Here is a 19,683-nt window from a genome sequence, read left to right on the forward strand (position 1 = left end):
ACAACATCTGTGTCGTCAAGAGCTGCGCAATCCCGACGCATTCCTCAGATGCCGGCCTCCGCAAACAACGGTTGGGTGCGCACGGGAGGCCTTGACCCGCGGGGCCAGCGGAGAAGCGCGTGGGAGTCGACAAGGGGCTGAGAGCGGTCGGCGTGCGTAGAGGGGAGGGGGACGGAGGCGTGTTTTCGGCCAGCGATGCCGCTCAAGGATCGTTAAAGTGCGACTGTCGGCGTGCGGCGTTTGTCTGCGAGGACGGTCGGAAGTCAATTCTCCCGCGGGGACATCTGGACGTAGGGCAGAACAACCTGTCAGCCCTCTGTGTCAACTGCCTTTACCGCAATGGACTGAGCATATTTCATCCATATGCTTCACATTAGACACACTTGGAACCGCTCCACGTCGAGAGACCACGTCAAATAGAGATGTTCGTTTGAACGGCTCAACCGCTGGCCCAAATGTTTTGCTGGGAAAATGAGATCTGGGTAGGAAATACCCGACATTCCGCTCGGGTTGAAATGTGCGGCAGGGGGAATTTGTCGAAGAAGTGGGGGAAACACTAAGGCGTGGTAAAGCAAATATTTTGACATTGTTTTGCAGGGCGAAATTCAAACACTCAACCACAGAGGTAGGACAATGATACAAATCGTTTTTTTTTGTAAGGGACAGCATATTAAAGTCAAAATAACAGTTTTGTTAATAGTTCCTTGGCAAATGCCAAAAGAAACAAATATACATGTTGCCGATTTTAATCAAGCGCTCGTATGTATAAACAGTGTTGAGCATGTATAGTTGTTGCATGCGATACTTTCTTTTCGGCTTGTCCCGTTGTCCCAAATGGTACAACCCGGATAGCTCGTGGCTTTTGAGGTTCCGCAGTACTTCTTTGACTGGGCTCTACCTGAATGTCCTCCAGCAGCTCCTGCTTGCGCCGGCGGATGTTCTCCAGTTCCTGCTGCTCCTCCGGGGTGAGGTCGTCTGGCACTGGGAAGAAACGAGAGAGATTAGAACCAAAAATAAAATTGCTTTGTCCTTTTTCAATCGCCTAATTAACCAGCACCAAGAGGCAAATCCCGGAGGCATAGACACAGAAAAAGCACACAAGACTCCATCAACGTTCTTCATATCACGGTGTTGTTAGTAAAATTCATTTCAGAGTATAAATTAGATACCTTTCATGTGATGTTAAAGTTCGCATCATAATGGAAGTAGTTCTGAACAGATTATATTGTCCTTCAGCAAAGCTGAAAAAAAATGAAAAATTGTTTTTTTATTTAGAGTCCTCAATTAACCTACCAAGCATGTTTTTGGGATGTGGGAAGAAATCGAGTACCTGGAGGAAAAAAGACGCAGGCACGAGGGGAACATGCAAAGTCCACACAGGTAAGGCCGGATTTGAACCCGGATCCTCTGAACTGTGAGGAAGATGTGCTAACCAGTCGTCCACCGTACCACCCGGTACATATCTCAATACCCAAAATCAAAGCTCAGCACTCCATGGTAGAAAATTGTGCAAACCAACACGTATTCTTGCTGTCATTAGAAGTATAGTTTTAATATACAGTATTATATATTAATATCCTTCTAATCTTACAGGCTTCACCTGGTTTACTTATGTTGTAGCATAGAATAATTTCCTGATTTCCAGGCAGCTAAAAATTCCAATATACCACAATTGAAGATTGTAAATTGCCAAAAAAGTTGACTGGTGATTGACGGCTCTCGCACTTAATGCCGAGTATCCATGGAAACCGCTCTCAAGGTCCGAACTGCAGCAGGACAAAAGGAGCCCTCATCCAGGTCGGTACCAAGTGTGTGTCATTTCCCAGAACACGAGCGGCACCGCGGGCAGGAAACCATCCACCTAAATTAAATGCTGAGAGCTGCTCGTTTCCCTTCTTGTCTGAGAGTCACCACTTGGCTGTTAGTCAGCCAGCGTCTGGCCCGGCCGGCCCGGCCCGATGAAAAGAGGGTTGTCATCAGAAAGTGGGAGAAAGAGAGGGAGGAAGGCAAGACGGGCAAGCGGCGACGGTGGAACGAATGCATAACACCGTTACAGCAACGTGACAGAAGAACTGTTCTCATCCAGATAGAGAGAAGACCCCCCACGTGTCGGCGCTCTTCCCAAAAGCATTTCTTGATTGTTAGCCGAGCGCAAACAGAAGTATCATTCGATGTGGTCTACAGTATATCGTATGGACTACATCTGTTACGTAAGAGGCACAGGAGTACAGTTTCAGACATCGAAGTCCAGGGTCAGTTAAAGCAGTTGCTAGCGAGAGGCCGGGAGGTGACAGGTCAAGTGAGAAACAAATCCTAGACGGGTCTCCCGCAGCGCCACAGTCCGCTAATGCCCGCGCTGGTCGCCAAGCTGGCCGAAAAGGCAGACGTCTCATTTCCACCCTGATCGCAGAAGGACTTTCCTTGGAAAAGAAGGCAATTAGGATTCAGACTGCTCACAGGATCACTCAGTTATGCTCCCTCCAGAAGTGACCTAAAGTAGGGACCGCCTCTCAATAAAAGATACTTAAGCTCAACACCTGAGACAATGTTAGAAATTCAGAAAGTAAACTCTGGTACCATGATACGCAAAAATGTAAAAACATGAGCGTCATTAAGATTGGAACTTAGGTTTACCTGCAAACCGACAAGTGTGTCTTCAGCCGGGTTACGCACGTACTCTGTGTTCTCGCTGCTGGCATTTTTACAAACTTTGAACATTTAAATGCATTTGCATCTTCACATTACTTCTTTCGGTGGGTGGTCACAAGGGCAGAAATGCCATGAAAAGTAAACTTCACTTCAGCTGACATTTTTTTCCTCAGTCCAGCTATGAATCGAGGTTTGGTTTTCAGTCTTTCTGGTTCAGTTTCCTTTCCAGATCCTCGACACAATCAAACTATTCGCACCGATCAAGGACTAAGTGTTCGCTTTACATCACACAAAAGTGCATGAGGCCAAACTCCGGAGTTATTCTGGTTTCTTAGTCCTTGCAGAGGTGACGTGACTGTAACCAATTTTTCAAGCAACAGCATCCATCTGGTCCTACGACACGCTCCATTAGGCTTAATTGCTTCCTCCGCCTCTTTGCAAACATCTCTCAACATTACTGATTCATGCGCCGCGTGCCATATGTTACAGCAATAAGAATGGGTCCCGCGTGAATAAAAATTTAGGGAAACGGGTGTGTTGGGCCGTCCATACATTCAGTTATCTCGCCCTTCCACCCCCCCAAGGCGCCAATCAATCGACCCCAGAGCCTAAGCCAATAAAAGCGCTGGCCCGTAACGAGAACCAGTCGACTTCATGATGAGCCGTAATGCATTCAGGACAGGTTACAAAGCACACGGACAATCAATCGCTTGAGCGAGACGGCCACTAACACAACACGTACGTCTGCGTCAATCACTGTCCATTAGGCTTCCCCATATGGCCGCTGTTCCCCCTGCAACAAAAAGTGATGCAAGATTCATAAGGAGACGGAATCTCATTCCGACAAGTCCCACCGGGAATGCTGCGAGACCACACACACCTTCAGAAACAAAACCAAACAGCCTGTAACAAAGAACCAGTAGGAGGGTTTGAAAAGAAATAGCGCTAACTAAAACGGCCGCTATCCCAAATAAACTTCCTCCCGATTCTTAATTGCCGCACACGTGGACCACCGGTTATGAATCATAAATACCCCAAAGTGCCCGACCTGGGCTTGTGGGAGCAGACGTCCTAAGAATTGGGAACGTTGTGCCGTCGTGACACGTGGGATACGAACTGAGTCGGCGGAACGATCCCAAGGGTGAGTGAAAGTGGGATCAGGGGAATTCCTCAGCAAGGTGCCAGTTGAAGGGACAAATGGTCAGTCTCTGGGTCACGAAACCATCAAAAAAGTCCTTTATGCGCTATCGAATTACACCAGGAAGATGTGGTCTTTAAGGACTTTCCCCTGCGGGATGAACTTCTGTGCCGGACAGTTAAATGTCTCTCTAGAACACCTCACCCCCACCCATCCTGACGAGAAACACACGAGCCCAGTCAGTAACGCCACAGTTCAAACCTCTCAGATGTCAGCGGACCTGACCACGAGCTCAGAAGAGAAGCCCAATTTGCGACCGCTTTGGACAATCCTGGTTGCCAAGTCCTAAGTGACAGACCCGGCAAAAATGAGCCCGATTCCCAAACAGCTGAGCACTCACCTGAATGACAAACACGTCAAGCGTTCGAGTTTTTGCTCTCCTCACGGACCGAGACTTCCTTGATGCCACGGAAAAAAAAAAAAAAAAATACCAAAAAACACGAAAGGCGGTTTTGTCACTTCCTGTGGTTTTCAGCGAGCACGGCCTCCATCTTTGTGGAGCAACGATAGATGCGATTGAGTGTTTTAGAGCCCCAAAGCGGAGTGAGGAGCGGACTGCCGGTTTGCAGTGCGAGACGTGGGAAGCCGCCTCCCCCCCAGCCCCCCCCCCCTCCATCCCTGCCTCGAGTTTGCCGTCATTTGCTTTAAACGTGGAGGCTCCACCCTGTGGCCATTCCTTACTCTGCCGCCTCCTCTTCTTCTTCTTTCCCCACATACAAACACGCTATAGGGAGGGAGATTGCAGGGGGGGGGAAGAGTAATGCAAAACATACACCACACATTTTATCCGCTTGTTATTAGTCAGAAGTAACATATCAAGCAACATTTTGGAAAAAAAAAAATAACTCCGTGACGACGTGAAACATTGAGCCCGGGAACATGTTGTAATCGTCACAATTTTTTGGTGCGTTTTGTTTCGAAAGTATATCATGCAAGGTCTTGAAATATGAATCTTCACTCAATCATAACTTTAAATGTCTGCATCTGAGACAGCCTGGCACTTCCTTACACTTTGTGATATTTGGAACATTTTGGTGATTTTCCGGCAGCACGGTGGATCAGCTGGAAAAAGCTTTGGCCTCACAGTTCTGAGGAGCCGGGTTCAATCCCGGCCCCGCCTGTGTGGGAATTTGCATGTTCTCCGCGTGCCTGCGTGGCTTTTCTCCCGGCAATCCGGTTTCCCCCACATCCCAAAAACATGCAACATTAATCAGACACTCAAAATTGCCCGTAGGTGAGATTGTGAGTGCGAATGGTTGTTCGTCTGTATGTGCCCTGCGATTGGCTGCCGACCAGTTCAGGGTGTAGACCGCCTCCTGCCTGTTGACAGCTGGGTTAGGCTCCAACGCTCCCCGCGACCCTCGTGAGGATAAGCGGCAAAAGAAAATGGATGGATGGATGGTGATTTCCCTCCCAAGTTCAATGAAACATCATATAAACAATGCACCATCTCAAATATTACTCAAATTAATCTGTGGCTAAGTCTGAGCTAACCTGATTTTTATGTAATCAAATATTCATGCAAATTTTGGGTCCAAAGTTATTCTTCCCCAAGTTCAACATCTGAGACAAGCTGACTTAAGTATATTTTTGTCAATTTTGAATCAAATTCATCTCTGTTAGGCCACAATGAAATCAATCTACTGAGCTACACGGGCAACTTATGATATGATAAAAAATGTTTAAAAAAAAAACACTCTGGATGGAATTTATGAGTATGGGGTCATCTCCGGAGAAGCCATAATCTCCAAGTAACACAAGCAGACGTGACTCAGCCCTTCACGCCAGGACGCTCTCGCCTGACGAGTCATGAGACTAGTCATACTCTGATTAAACAATGCGCGTTTATGCTTGGGACAATTATTTGTCTACCGGGATGGAGCGCTACCTTAGCGGCGCGTGTCGAGGCATTGTGCAAGATTATGACTTGTCACGTCACGTCACGTACGTACGTGTGGACGCATTTATGGAGTGTGCTCGCGACCTCATGTCTGTGCAATAAGTGAAGCACTCCGCTGTGCCTCAGATGGGAAAATGTCGATCCTAAATCCTCCGAGCGAGTAGAGAAAAAGCTAGTACGCCGTTCGGCATTGTCCAATACAGCAAAGCTTTCCTATTTTTATGTTGTATTAATATATTAGGTGCTGTATTGAGTTGATGCAAATGGAGATTGAATGAGAAAAGATAGAGGATCAACATCCTAGATTAATAGGATTGATTTGACCATTGGAAATATTTTTCTTGTTCCCCCCCCCAGACTATGGTGCCAGCAGGTAGTTGCCATGACAACAGGCGTCACAAAAACGACAACGAGGTTCGTGGTCAACGTACAAGCCAATAAGAGTCTTGATTTGATGCGAATCCTTCCAGGAAAAACCCGAGTGGGACTTTTCACACCTGTGCAAAAATATAGTTCGGCCTCCAAATGAAGCTCAAATGTAATCAGTTGGGGGGGGGGGGGGTGTCAATACGCCTCTTGCACTGCCAAATTAAATTTTCGTGAGAGCATTTCAGTTTTATGTATGAGAAGAACTACTGAAACATGACCCTGATTGCCCCTCACCTAAAACTTGCCCTGTACGGTTGAAGGTTTGTTTGATTCCAACACTTTTGATGACTGATACCAATTATCCATCCATTTTCTTAGCCGCTTATCCTCACGAGGGTCGCGGGGAGTGCCGGAGCCTATCCCAGCTGTCAACGGGCAGGAGGCGGGCTACACTCTGAACTGGCCGCCGGCCAATCGCAGGGCACATAGACACAAACAATAGTCACAATCACACCTAGGGACAATTTAGAGTGTCCAATTAATGTTTCATGTTTTTGGGATGTGGGAGGAAACCGGAGTGCCGGGGGAAAACCTACACAGGCAAGGGGAGAACATGCAAACTCCACACAGGGAGTGCTGGGATTGAACCCTGGTCCTCAGAACTGTGAGGTCAACACTTTCTAGTTATTCCACCGTGCCACCTAATACCAATTATATTAAATGAATTCGTACAAAGATGTTTTGAAAGTGGAACAACTTGAAAGTGAACCAGGGACACGGCCTTGATTGCATTCCACTTTGAAATGATTTATGGTGACTTGTCACCTTCTCCAGCCACCATTATGAGATGAAATCTTAACGAGGAGGCAAAGATTGTTAGCACAGCTACGGCCGCTGAGAAGGAAACGCCACAAAGAATGAACGTATGGCGAGGCCGCCACAGCTCCAGCGTCAAAGCAAACACGCCGACAAAAACGTGCCGCTACTCCACCCGCGGAATCAAAGCAGCTGTAATCCATCGAGACAGACGGCAAAAAAAGAATGCCACTGTCTTTCAATGATCTCGTTGTTTTTACACGCTGATGCGGACGCTTCTCAGGCCCCTTTGGGAGCGGAAGTGCCATCCGGACCCACAATGCACGCCTTTGTCCTCTGACGCTCGCCGGCCTTGATTTCTATCGCGGCCGCCTAATTATCAACATCCTCCCGCAGCACATCCAGACAAGTACGTGTATATCTCGAGTGCAGTGGTGGGAAATAAAGAACAAATACTCTGATTTTGTATCGGTCGCTTGTGGTAAAGAGGACGCTTTCAATGTGCCAGTCGGTCTCCGTTCCTACCCTCACGTATGGGCCCGAGCTGTGGGTCGTGACCGAAAGAACAAGATCCCGGATATAAGCGGCCGAAATGAGTTTCCTCCGCAGGGTGTCCGGGGCTCTCCCTTAGAGATAGGCTGAGAAGCTCGGTCATCTGGGAGTGTCGAGCCGCTGCTCCTCCGCATTGAGAGGATCCAGATGAGGTGGCTGGGGCATCTGATCTGGATGCCTCCCTGGTGAGGTGTTCCGGGCACGTCCCACCGGAAAGCGACCCCGAGGATGACCCAGGACACGCTGGAGAGACTATGCCTCTCAGCTGGCTTGGGAACGCCTCGAGATCCCTCTGGAAGAGCTGGAAGAAGTGGCTGGGGAAAAGGAAGTCTGGGTATCTCTCCTGAAGCTACTTCGTCCCAGAGAAGCAGCAGAAGATGGATAAACTCTCTAAAGCAGCCACACCCGCGGACTATCCAAAGAAAAGATGCGTTTTGAGATGTAGCCATAGCTAGCTTGCTAACTGCTAGTTGGATAAAATGCTGATGCCGACGAAGATGGTCAAGTTTTTTTTGGGGGTGTGTCACGCAAGCCGGTTTAGCCACGCCCAAAAGCAACCTAGAAAACTGAAAATGGTAACTAACGCTATATCTCCGCAAAAGGGTATGACATAGTTCTCAGTCTTTACACATTTTCAGTTATTCTCTGACTTCCCTTTACAGGATCTTCAAGAGAATTATGAGTTTTCATCTCATCGAATGTCATTTGTGGGAAATGACGTTTGAGTGGCTTGTGGCAAATGTGTGGTGTGTAAACCCAAAGGTTCTGTTTTTCAAAAATCCGAGGTGTACTTTCACTTCTTTATAAACTGCAATTGAAAGTGATTCATGATTTTTACTTTCGTACATTTTAATTATTGTTTGTACACGTTTTAAAGTGTTTTCGGCTTAAGTACAGCGTGTGCGTACTTTTGCCACCTCCACCGTCTTCATTCAGTATTTGCCGGCTTCAGCTCAACAAACGGAGCGGAGTCGTCGCAAAGAAGTACACAGCTTCCTGTGTAGCGTATTTTCAAACTCTGGGCTTCCTGTTGTTTGTTAGTCTTTCTCACACACACGGCGGCGGGAGTGAAAGCTGAACACGCCCATTCGGTGGGAACGCTTTTTCTCTCTCATCCGACTCGCTGAAAACGCCGGTGAAGCGAGCGCGGTCCGGGTATTTGCTTTCTGCGTTTCCGTGCCGCAGACAAAGCGCGTCCTCGTCAAGTTTACGCCGCTGCTTTGCGTGTTACTCCCGAGGTAAAGTGGCAAGCGGAACCGCCATTTTGAGCCGGGGTAAACGCGACAACGGGCGATTTCGTATCTACTGTACACAAGCTTAAAAAAAAAAAAAAAAAAAAAAAAAAAGAATACCATGAAAGTTAGTCATAACTATAGGCGGCAGGTTCCTTCTTGTTATGAGTGCAAAAATTTGAAAAACTGCTCAGATATCATTGAAAACAAAATTAAAAATGATTTTCATGCAACTGCTGAGATTGTCTTGTAATGTACGCATTCGCTCCAGGGACTATTTTTGTAATATAATAAAAGGAATTTTCTTTTTGGGGGGGGCTGTTTATTGTTTGTAGAATTCATGATTTATCTCAGTAGAAAAGTAGAAACTGCTCAGTCGAGCACAGAAGTCGAAGTGATTCAATTGTCTCAAACCCACTTACGCGTGTACACGTATGTCTTGTAAATATACAAATATATGTATAAATACGGAAGCATGGTGTATCAGCTGGAAAGCGTTGTCCTCACAGTTCTGAGGACCCGGGTTCGATCCCGGCCCCGCCTGTGTGGAGTTTGCATGTTCTCCCCGTGCCTGCGTGGGTTTTCTCCGGGCGAGCACTCCGATTTCCTCCCACATCCCAAAAAAACATCCAACATTAATTGGACACTTTAAATTGCCCCTAGGTGTGATTGTGAGTGCACTCCTTTGTCTCTACGTGCCCTGCGATTGGCTGGCGACCAGTTCAGGGTGTACCCCGCCTCCTGCCCGTTGACAGCTGGCAATAGGCTCCAGCACTACCTGCGACCCTCGTGAGGATAAACAGCAAAGAATATGGATGGAGGGATGGATGGATGTACAAATACACGTGTTTTGAAACATAGTCACTTGTGTTTTCGGGGGGGGGGGGGGTCCCTTTTTAATTTTTCTAATTTATCTGCGGATCCAAGTGTTAAAATGTTACCATCATAAAATTTAATCACAATAAATGTGTTATGATGGCCACAGTTTGACCCTGGAATATATGATTTCTATTTATGGAAAAAACGTTTTTTGAAACTGCACAAAGCGAACTTGGGGATTCCCAACTTTTTTTTATGTCGAACATGTCATTTGGCGTTGAGCCCTCCACAAATGGTTGCAGTTTTATTACCCGAGACAGATATAAAAACACAATTATCTGACTGAATGATATTAAAAACCGCTGAGTTGAGTGGAAAGAAGGGCGTCCACTGACACAAAACACGATTATGGCGAGACGACGCGGGCCATCAAACCGCTGGGGCATTACGCCGGGGCCTCGCGCTCGCCCTGGACCATTCGTCACGTCTGCTTGCGAGTCCAGAGGCCCACCCAGCGCCGAGCGGCGCACGCAAACGCACAACGGAGCGGCTGTGTGGCCCACGCGGAGGAGGGACTCGCCGTTTTAATCGTCAGCATCACAAAGGAACACGTAACTGGATCGCTCAGCGAGACCAACGCGAATACGATTAGCGCCAACGCGCTCCGCTAATTAACGCCGCCCGCAACAGAGGTGTATTGTTTGTAGCGCATTTCTTCGGGATTACCGAAGTTTCAAAAGAGGGGTAACGCGAGCACGCGCCGGCGTACGCAACGGCCGCACAGCACCTGCTGCTGCTGCTGCGTGTGATTACATCCCTTCACTCCGATAAAGATGTTACCGTCGAATGCATGTTTTTGTTCAGTCACTCACATTTGACGCCTTCGCGCTCGCAAATCTGCACAGTCGAGCACGAAAAATCGAGTAGAAAAAAATAGATGTTGAAAGACATCACTGATTCTGTGTAGTCTTGACATTATTTACATGATTATTTCATAAACGGTAACCAAACAAGCCCGCTCCTAAACAATCAGTATTCGCCCGGAAACAGGAAATGCCAGTTAACCGTTGTGTGCATGTTCGGAAGTTAGGACAAAAGAGTCAGCATCAGCATCATGAGCCTCGCCAAAGGAAATTCTGTTACACTGAAAACATTTCACAGGTAATGTTTCAGTATCTAACGATAATAAGTATGAGATTGTGATTTACTTTGACTTGATCTAAGTTCTAACGTTAGTCTGTCCGTCACTCGAAATGCGAACGGTCATTTTCCCCAGTGGTACGCGTTATCTTGAAGTTGAAAACTTTTCCCCTCTACGTACTTTAGAAAGATCTAGATCATCTACTGCTAGCTTTCATCAATGGATTGACAATCGATAGCGCCGTAAAATCACGCTAGATTATAACAATACATCACGATTGCCGACAGGAATGTTTCTTCCGACGTATCGCTAGCTTGTTGCCACGAACGCCGATTATGTTGAACTAAACTTTCAGCATTTTCAAAACATTGCGGGTATACACCGTTCGGGTTTATTCCTTGACAGGCCAGTGCATTGAACTTTTCTTCACATAAAGTTTGCCAGACCAAGAATTTTTCTTGATGAAAAATTTGAAATAACGTTTTACATCATGTACTACTAACATCAGTTGAAATTGGAAATGATACTTTCTGAGTTTGAAATTGTTGTTATCTATTTCAGTTATGGATTTGTTCATTTTATTTTGAATTTACAGTTATGTTATATTAATCCAGTCAGTTATTTTAAGGTCTTAACATTTCATCCCTAATCACACCTGCAACTTTATCTGCGAGCATGACTGACCACGAGTGACAGTTTTTTTTTTTTTTTATTACAAGGTCATCCAAACTAGGTAACAGCATAACTAAAAAGTGTGTTCAGAATTCTTACTCGCCATTTCTGATGAGTGTGCGTAATCCATTTTCAATTCCTGTATTTCCGGTTTGCAATCGCCCACGGGTGGCAATTGTTTGTTTACATGTGCCCTCTGATCGGCTGGCGAGGTTTCCCAGAGGTGCCCGCGTGCCACATGTTGCTCGCTCCTTGAAACAATCTCCTGCAATGCTTTTGCTCATGGCGGAAAAACTGGAACCTTTCCCGGCTGACTTTCGCAGAACCTGCACCGGACAACCGCTCGGAACATGCATCGACGCCTAAGGACAATTTTGACACTCCAATGAATCTAAAAAGGCATATTTCTGGAATGGGGGAGGAAGCCGGAGGACCTGGACAAAACCCACACAAGCGAAAGTATGGAGACTCCATAGAGGTTCGGGATTCGAAGCCGGAAACTCAGAACCCTGAGGCACACCTGCCAACCACTTCCTACTTTTCTGCCCGAAGGAACTTCAAAAAAAAAAAAAAAAAAACACAAAACAAAACCGCAAAACCAAAGCAAAACAAAAAACGTAGACAGGTCTTCCATACAATAAATTATTTTTCTTTACGTACAGCTTTTTAGATTTTAAAAAAAATTAAATTTAAAAAACGACAAAATTGACTTCCGGAGCCTTAAGTTTACATCTATTACACAGTTTTTTTCCAGCAAGTGGATATAAATGTGAGACTTAAATGACTCACCTACGCCGTCTTCGGACTTTAACACCATCTTGTCTCTCTTGTTGTGTTTGCGGTACAAAAGTTCGACGATCTTTTCCAAGCGTCCAAAGTTAAATTTCTTCGCACGTTTTTTTTTTTTTTGTTTGTTTTCCTCTCAACCACCAACTACTAGGTTTGCGTTACCTTGGTAGAAGTATTTTGTAGCTAGTTATACAGGGAGCGGTTTGAAACAAGCGAAGGTTTGGGACAATATAAAAAAAAAAAAAAGTCCAACCTCGTCTCAACTGTGTCAATGCGCGCAACTGTCTGACAAGTGAGGCGGAACACCAGCAAGACATTTCCGGTCTTAGTTTTCACAATAAAGTTAAAAGCCATGTTGGGCGCTTGTGTGCAGTCGAGATACATAAAATACAAGTATGGAATACGAAGAAATACTCACACAAATGCATACAAATTCATCATTGTACTAAACAATGAACGAAATGTATTTGTCATATCAATAACTCTTATTTTGAAGAAAAATATATGACATAGCCGGGTGTCATTTTTGTCTTGACGTACGTAGTACTTAAAGGTGCACCCGAAGAGGCTGATGACGCGTTCAGGGCCCACCTCTCCACCCGGTTTTGTGCTCGCTCCCACGCGCACGCACGCACGAGGGCGGAGCGTGGACAGCTGGACTGCGTGGGCTTGAGGAGCGTGATTGACACATGCAGCAGTTTGCACCATTTCTCCTGCCACCTTTGTAACGAGATTTTTTCATTTTTTTTTTTTAAATGTCCCACATCCGCTCAAGACAACAACCCGCTGCATGCGTGGTGAACTGTAAAAACGACAAAGCGGTTCGTATATGTTCATTATAGAATCGCTCTGAGGTCGCCAGCCAAAAACAGAACACATTTTTCATAGCCAAACAACTATTCGCATACACGTTCATACCTATGGACAATTCAGAGTCTTCAGTTTACGCAAAGAAAACCTGCAAAGGCGCAGCAAATACCACACAATACGAGAAATACTGTATAAAAAGGCGCAGAAACTATGTCTAAACCTAATGTAGTTATTGATGTCAAGGAAGTATTCTTGACTGATCCAAGATCGTCATATGGAGTGAAGCGCCAAAGTTTAGCCTGGGTTGGTAGTGGAAAGCACGTCGAGTCTTGGCCACTAGTTCGTTTCAAGAGGTTATTAAATAGGTCACTGCTTGACAAATGCTGTTTTTTGAGGTGCAATATTTTTCTAAAACAAAGCATCTGCAAGTCGTTTATTTGTAAATTCACAACGGCTCAATCGATCAAATTTTCAGGAATAATTAGATTTACAGTACATGGCTGTTTATTATACTACAGGGAATACCTGCGATTCACGGGACAGAGAGACCAAAACCTGCTGCGAATTGTGAAAATCTGCTCACAATCGACATCCCCCTTAAAATAAGTTTTGTAGTTACGTATGAATGCCACAAGATGTCAGCAAAACACTTTAAGTGAAGGGGATCCTTCTGCATTAACGCGCATCTCGAACGTGCACCACCATGTTACATAAACGACTGTACACCATACCGTGAGGCTCATGATATTACGACGGCCTAAATAAAACGCGAGTACCGACTGAAGCGACATCACACTTGGGCAAAGAAATTTGCCCGCGATCACTTACACTCTATGACGGGTGCAAGTCTTTGAACGCAACCTTCGGGCATTGACAAATGCTGGGAAATACAGAAAAAGCGTAATAGCAAAGTAGACGACACGTCGGGACTTTTGACCGGCAACAAAACGGCATCTCGACGAATTTAACTGAACAATAACACCAAGATTCCACCAGATGGCGCCATGGTAACGTGTGTATTGCGCAAAAAAAATGCGAATAGATGAGATTTTCAGTAAATCCCGAAGGATGGGTTCACCAAATCAGCAAATGGCAACACACGTTGTGAAGTCCGTTTTTAAACAAAGTGTATTTTCCGTTCTTTTTCGTGTTTCTTTTTTTTTTTTTTTTTGGTTTGTTTTAGCGACGGTAACATCAGTGACTCACGAACAGCGAGGGACCAAAGAGGGCCGAGGACGAACCAGAAAAGGGCCGACCGAGCCTGTGGGGGCTTGCTCAGTACCGCAGGAGAGTCGCACTCGCAGGAATGCTGCTCGGCGGCGGCCTGTGAAAACAAAACCCTCGCGTCTCCCGCGCTACGTGCGCACATTCCGCGCAGCGGTGTCAGGTAATCGCCGCTCATCGAACGCCGAGCGCATTTTGTTCCCGGGAACGATCGGGAACGCCGTTCATTTGGGCCGAGTGCCAGCGGGTCGCTTGTGACGACGATGAGCGCTCGCAATGTTACAACTTTTACTGAGAAAAACAAACAATTAAATGGTACAAATCCCACAAGTTTCTCATTTTGATGTCAAGAAATGCAGTGCTTGATGCGCAGCAATTGCAGTCAACACTGACCCCTGTTGGTCATTCTCATGAACTGAAACTATACCACGATGAAGTTGCCATTATGTTTTTGGGCTAAAAAAAAAAAATGTTGGCATTGGAGAAAAATTGATAGTGACAGAAAAAAACGGTTTGACAGAAAAATAAAATACATAATAAACAACAATGTTTTAAAGTATTTGCTTTGCATGCCTCCATTTTTTTCTGCTCAAGAACATCATTGGGACTTTTAAACTCAACAGATGGTGCAGATCATTCATATACAAGGTTTTTTAAAAAGTGTGTAAAATATATTAACCATTCATGCTCCTTTAAAAAATATTCTTTATTTAATTACAACTGATACATTTTAAAAAAATATTTTCTAATTTATGTGAAATAGGTTGAACGCATTTTTTATTGTTTATACCATCACTAACAATTTAATTATATAAAAAGGATAAATATATTTTATAATCCAATTTTGGGGGAAAACTGCAGTTGATGTAAAAATTTTTTATTTAATACAGTTTAATTGTTTTATTTATCATAAATGTAATTTTTATTTATTCATCAAACAGCTCAAAATGAAAAAAAAAATGGAATTTGTTTAACAAATATTGCATGAACTAAGTGAATGTAAAAAAATATAAAAGTGAATCAGCGGATTTCTGCCAGAGTCTCAGACGCAGGCTGGCCGCCATCACACCGCCCCACCGGGCCCCGCCCCTTAAAGGCGCATCCAAACACCCACACGCTATAATACCTACAATGTAAACATTTCACGCTTACACTTTGTTTTACGATGTTCAAATATGATGATTAATTTTTTTAAAAGTGTTTTTTGGGAAAATTATAGCTTTTGGAAAGGAAAACGTTTTTCCTCTGGCTGCTGGAACTTCTTATCTTTCCACCGTGATACAGCAGCCAATCATATTGCAGCGGGGGCGTGTCCTGCCTAGAACGCTAGTGGGATTTCAAATGACTTGTCAGTATTAGACACAGCCGCCGGTGCACTTTCGATCACTTCTATGAAGAAAAGAAATTTAAAATGAAAAAAAAAAAGAAAAAGCACCTTCATACGTGAACTTCTGGAGCCCACAACTGACAGCCAATCACAAAACACGCAGACTGGCTGACTGTTAGCCAGCTAACAGGCAGACACCAATCAGGTGAGGCCCCGCCTTTTAAAGCAACAACAACAACAAAAATTCAAAGTGTCAGATTAACAAAGAAGAATGTGAAGATGGCGACCCCATCGGATACATTATGAATCAATATTGTTGTTTCATAATGCAAATGAATTTTTATCCAAATACTCGATAAACCGAGCCGCAGTAATTTAGTTTTCTAGTTTTTAAGGATTCGGCAAAGTGTGTAATTCACCCAAAATGGCCGACTTCTGGGTGTGGGTCCTTCGGACTTTTTCACACACCCAGCCGTGATGGGCATGTCCACCAAATTCTGACTGGTTGTCGTGGGACAATTAAAAAAAATATTAATCATCATTTTCCAGGGGGCGCTAACGCGTGACTTCAGGGAGCCCAAAACGCCCACCAGATCTCGATTACCGTCGGTAACAACACTTCAGAGGTCACTCGAGGTTTCCAGCGGAGACGGTGCCGCCGCCGCAAGCCACGCCGACGGATTTTGCCGTCGCGCTGCGTTACACGCACACAAACGCGTACACAACACGTGTCGCCACTGGCACAAGCGTAACGCTGACTCAGGCGTTGGGAAACGGGCGACACTTCCCCTTTGCGTTGCGCCCCGTCAGCAGCTGATCCGCCGCAGGCCGTCGAGTCGCGTCAACGACGACGTCAGCCGCGAAGACCTGATTCGCAATCGCGCCGTCGGCCGTCAGAAAAACTTTCACGCTGTTGCCGACAAACAATTTCTTCATTTAACTGAATGCTGAGAATTAAGCGTTCACGCTAATTCTGAGATTCAAGGACAATACACGTTGAAAATGATTTATTATAAATAGAAATGTAAAATGGATTAATATTAGATATAAATTAATAAATAATAAATAAATTAATTAATATTGGAAATTATTTGTGTATAAATGCCGAGAGAATAATAATTCCAAAAAATGCTGTTGGTCCAGATTTTTTTTTTTTTTACCGTGTGAATGCTGAGAGTCCATCATTCACAAATATGTCTCAAAAGATATTTTCTTAAGATATAAATGCTAAGACTTGAGCATTTAGATAAATTTTAATTTCTCTGGAAAATATTTGTTGAAATGCTGAGGGAAAAGCATTATTGACAATAATACCGCTGAGCAACAAACTAAACGCTAAACGGCAATAAAATGGTTGTTTATTGTGAAATGCTGAGAGGAAAACATTCACACAATAAATATACCGGATTTTTCTTACTGCTGAGAATCAACGAGCCGTCGGGTTTCCTCGGTGAAATATTTGTTGGCAAATATCGAACATGTTCCACAACGATGTGGCAAACGCGCGCCGTTGACGTCAGGGCATTGCCGAAAAATCTCGTGTGGCAATCCGCGACACTACACGCAGCTACTAAACTTTAAAAAAAAAAAAAAAAAAAACAGGAAATTCGTCAGAAAATGTGCAAAAATGTTCATCGATGTTTTCCAAATTAAAAGCAAGATATTACCTCATTTTGGTTTTAAGAATAATGCAATAAAGTTGCTTTCAAGATGGATGGAAGGCTGAAATCCAACTTTAATAACAATAATCTATGTCCCTAAACCAGGGGTGTCAAACTCATTTTTCTCGCAGATTCCCTCTGATGGCCGTTATGACTGTGAAACCATGAAAATCTTTCGCCTCATCATATTTACACATTCAATTTATGAACTACTTTTGGAATCTGACATAAAAGGTAATGGGTTTTTCAACTATTGATCATGTTTGTTAACACACAAGTGCTTGTGATATCTCAATGTTATCATTTATGATGTGAAAATTTGAAATTTTGGGACAGATATGAACAACAATCATGGGCCACATAAAATGATGCGGCGGGCCAGATCTGGCCCCCCGGGCCTTGACTTTGACACCTGTGCTCTAAACGGTTAAATTGACTATCACAGTAGTTCAACCAATCAGAGGGCAGAAAATGTGTGACGTCACAGCCAGCCAGCGCTCCGGGGATGAAGGTGAACTCTGATTGGTTCAGGAACTGTCCCCTTGCTAGTTGGCAATCGGTACTTATTCCGAAGGCCATGGGTAATTTAGATTGCCATGGCGACACCACACGAGCTCACATCTGATTGGACGAAAAACAAAAACAACAACTTAACATCTTAACATAATTTATGATGTGAAAATTTGAAATTTGGGGGCAGATATGAACAACAATCATGGGCCACATAAAATCATGTGGCGGGCCAGACCTGGCCCACCGGGCCTTGACTTTGACACCTGTGCTCTAAAAGGTTAAATTGACTATCACAGTAGCTCAACCAATCAGAGGGCAGAAAATTTGTGACGTCACAGCCAGCCAGCGCTCCGGGGATGAAGGTGAACTCTGATTGGTTCAAGAACTGTCCCCTTGCTAGTTGGCCATCGCTACTTATTCCGAAGGCCTTGGGTAATTTAGATTGCCATGGCGACAAGTACGAGCTCACATCTGATTGGACGAAAAACAAAAACAACAACTGAACATCCGCATAGACTAGAAGCGGCAGGACGGTATGAAAACAATTTCACGGAACACATATTTGAAGTTCTTGAAATGGGTTACCTGGCATTTTCGGCGCCCCCTCCACTGCCGGACACAACAACGTGTGAAGGCTGGACACGCAAAGTTCGCTCACTGTCCCCATGTCTGACAGAATAATAATAATAATAATAACAGTAAACGATATCAAATTTATAAAGCTCTTCACTCGCTAGTTAAAGAGGCTGAAATTAAAAAGCGGGCCGTCCACCGAGAGGCTCGTCGACTCATCCAGGATGATCGGATGAACGCAAGCGGATGCGGAGCGTCGTCGGCGCCGCTGAGAAGGCGTGGCCTGTTTCCCAAGGCGCCGACCGCTTCCGCTTTCAACCGGTTCCTCTTTTCGTGTCGGTGTCTCAGAATTTCTCCACCGCCTCCTTTCTCCCTCTCGCTCTCCGGCAAACATGCGCGGCCTCCGCGAACGTGTACTTAGTGCGACTGTCTGCGGATGTTCAAAATCGGAATCTTCTTTTTTTGCCCGAGTACGTCAAAAGCAATTGGCTCAATGCTAATAAACGGTGCTAATGGTTAGCATCAATGCGGCAGTGTTCAGATGGTAGAACAATAATATAATAAATACAACAATGTATCGCAGCCATAGATTCTTGATCAACCGCGAAGACAGGTGAATCTTACTGAGGACCCGGAACCGGCTCAATGTGTATTTGGACAGTATGCTGCTGTGTTGAAGCAGCACAATGTCCACCGAATCGAAGCAAATAATGTCACAAAGTGGGTTTTTTTCCCCCTCTACATTTGATTTATTGTCATTGCTGTTTTACTATACAGTAAAGCCTCGGTTCTCGAACATCCCCGTTTTCAAACAAATCGGTTTTTGAACGAAAAATTTTGAGATTTTTTTGCTTCTGTTTTCGAATGAAAATCGGTACTCGAACGGCCCTGACAAAACCCGGAAATAACGTATTGCGGGCGGCCAGACCAGCTGACCCACGACACGCTTTGTTATTGTCTATTCGAACGCCCCCCCAAAAAACGGAAATGACATCACGCGGGCAGCGCAACTAGCGCACTTTTGTTATTTTGTATAACGCAGCCTCTGTACGCAGACGTGTCCCGGTAGTGACTGTTGTTTTTCTTCTTATCGAGGACGACCGTATTAACCCCCAATCATGTCTCCAAAGATCGCAAGTTTCTTGTTTAAACGTATTCTGCACTTTTCTAGACAAAAAAAAGTTTACAAGGCTCGGAGGCCCAGTCGTTACAGATACGGCAACGCACTCACTCCCAGCCTAGCATACTCTGCTACAAAAGCATACATTTTAAGCAAAAAATAAATATATTTCTTAAAATATTTCATTATATCAAGTATTTAAACTATACATGTACTTATACTATGAGGCCCCGTAGCTCAGTGGTTAGAGCACTGGTTTGGAAAACCAGGGGTTGTGGGTTCATATCCCACTGGGGCCTGCACTCCCTGAGAAGGGTT

General features: G+C 44.8%; 1 protein-coding gene and 1 non-coding gene across 4 annotated transcripts in view; one reads left to right on the forward strand and one right to left on the reverse strand.

Annotated features, from left to right (window-relative positions):
• The window catches only part of cyth1a (cytohesin 1a), a 42,580-nt gene that overhangs the window by 18,577 nt on the left and 4,320 nt on the right, over positions 1-19,683 (reverse strand). The window contains exons 1-2 of one of the 3 annotated variants that reach the window (XM_061845356.1): positions 18,258-18,444; positions 899-981 (exon numbers count right to left, since the gene is read on the reverse strand). In XM_061845356.1, coding sequence (XP_061701340.1) covers positions 899-981; positions 18,258-18,339 — 165 coding nt within the window. In that variant the 5' untranslated portion in view covers positions 18,340-18,444. Of the gene's footprint in view, positions 1-898; positions 982-12,137; positions 12,357-18,257; positions 18,445-19,683 lie in introns of those variants that run through there. The other 2 variants (XM_061845358.1, XM_061845359.1) reach the window with 2 other exon arrangements.
• trnas-gga (transfer RNA serine (anticodon GGA)) lies at positions 19,592-19,664 on the forward strand. The gene has a single exon. It is a non-coding gene; the product is annotated as a tRNA-Ser (tRNA).

The sequence above is a fragment of the Syngnathoides biaculeatus genome, chromosome 16, assembly GCF_019802595.1.
Source record: "Syngnathoides biaculeatus isolate LvHL_M chromosome 16, ASM1980259v1, whole genome shotgun sequence".
Classification (NCBI taxonomy): domain Eukaryota; kingdom Metazoa; phylum Chordata; class Actinopteri; order Syngnathiformes; family Syngnathidae; genus Syngnathoides; species Syngnathoides biaculeatus.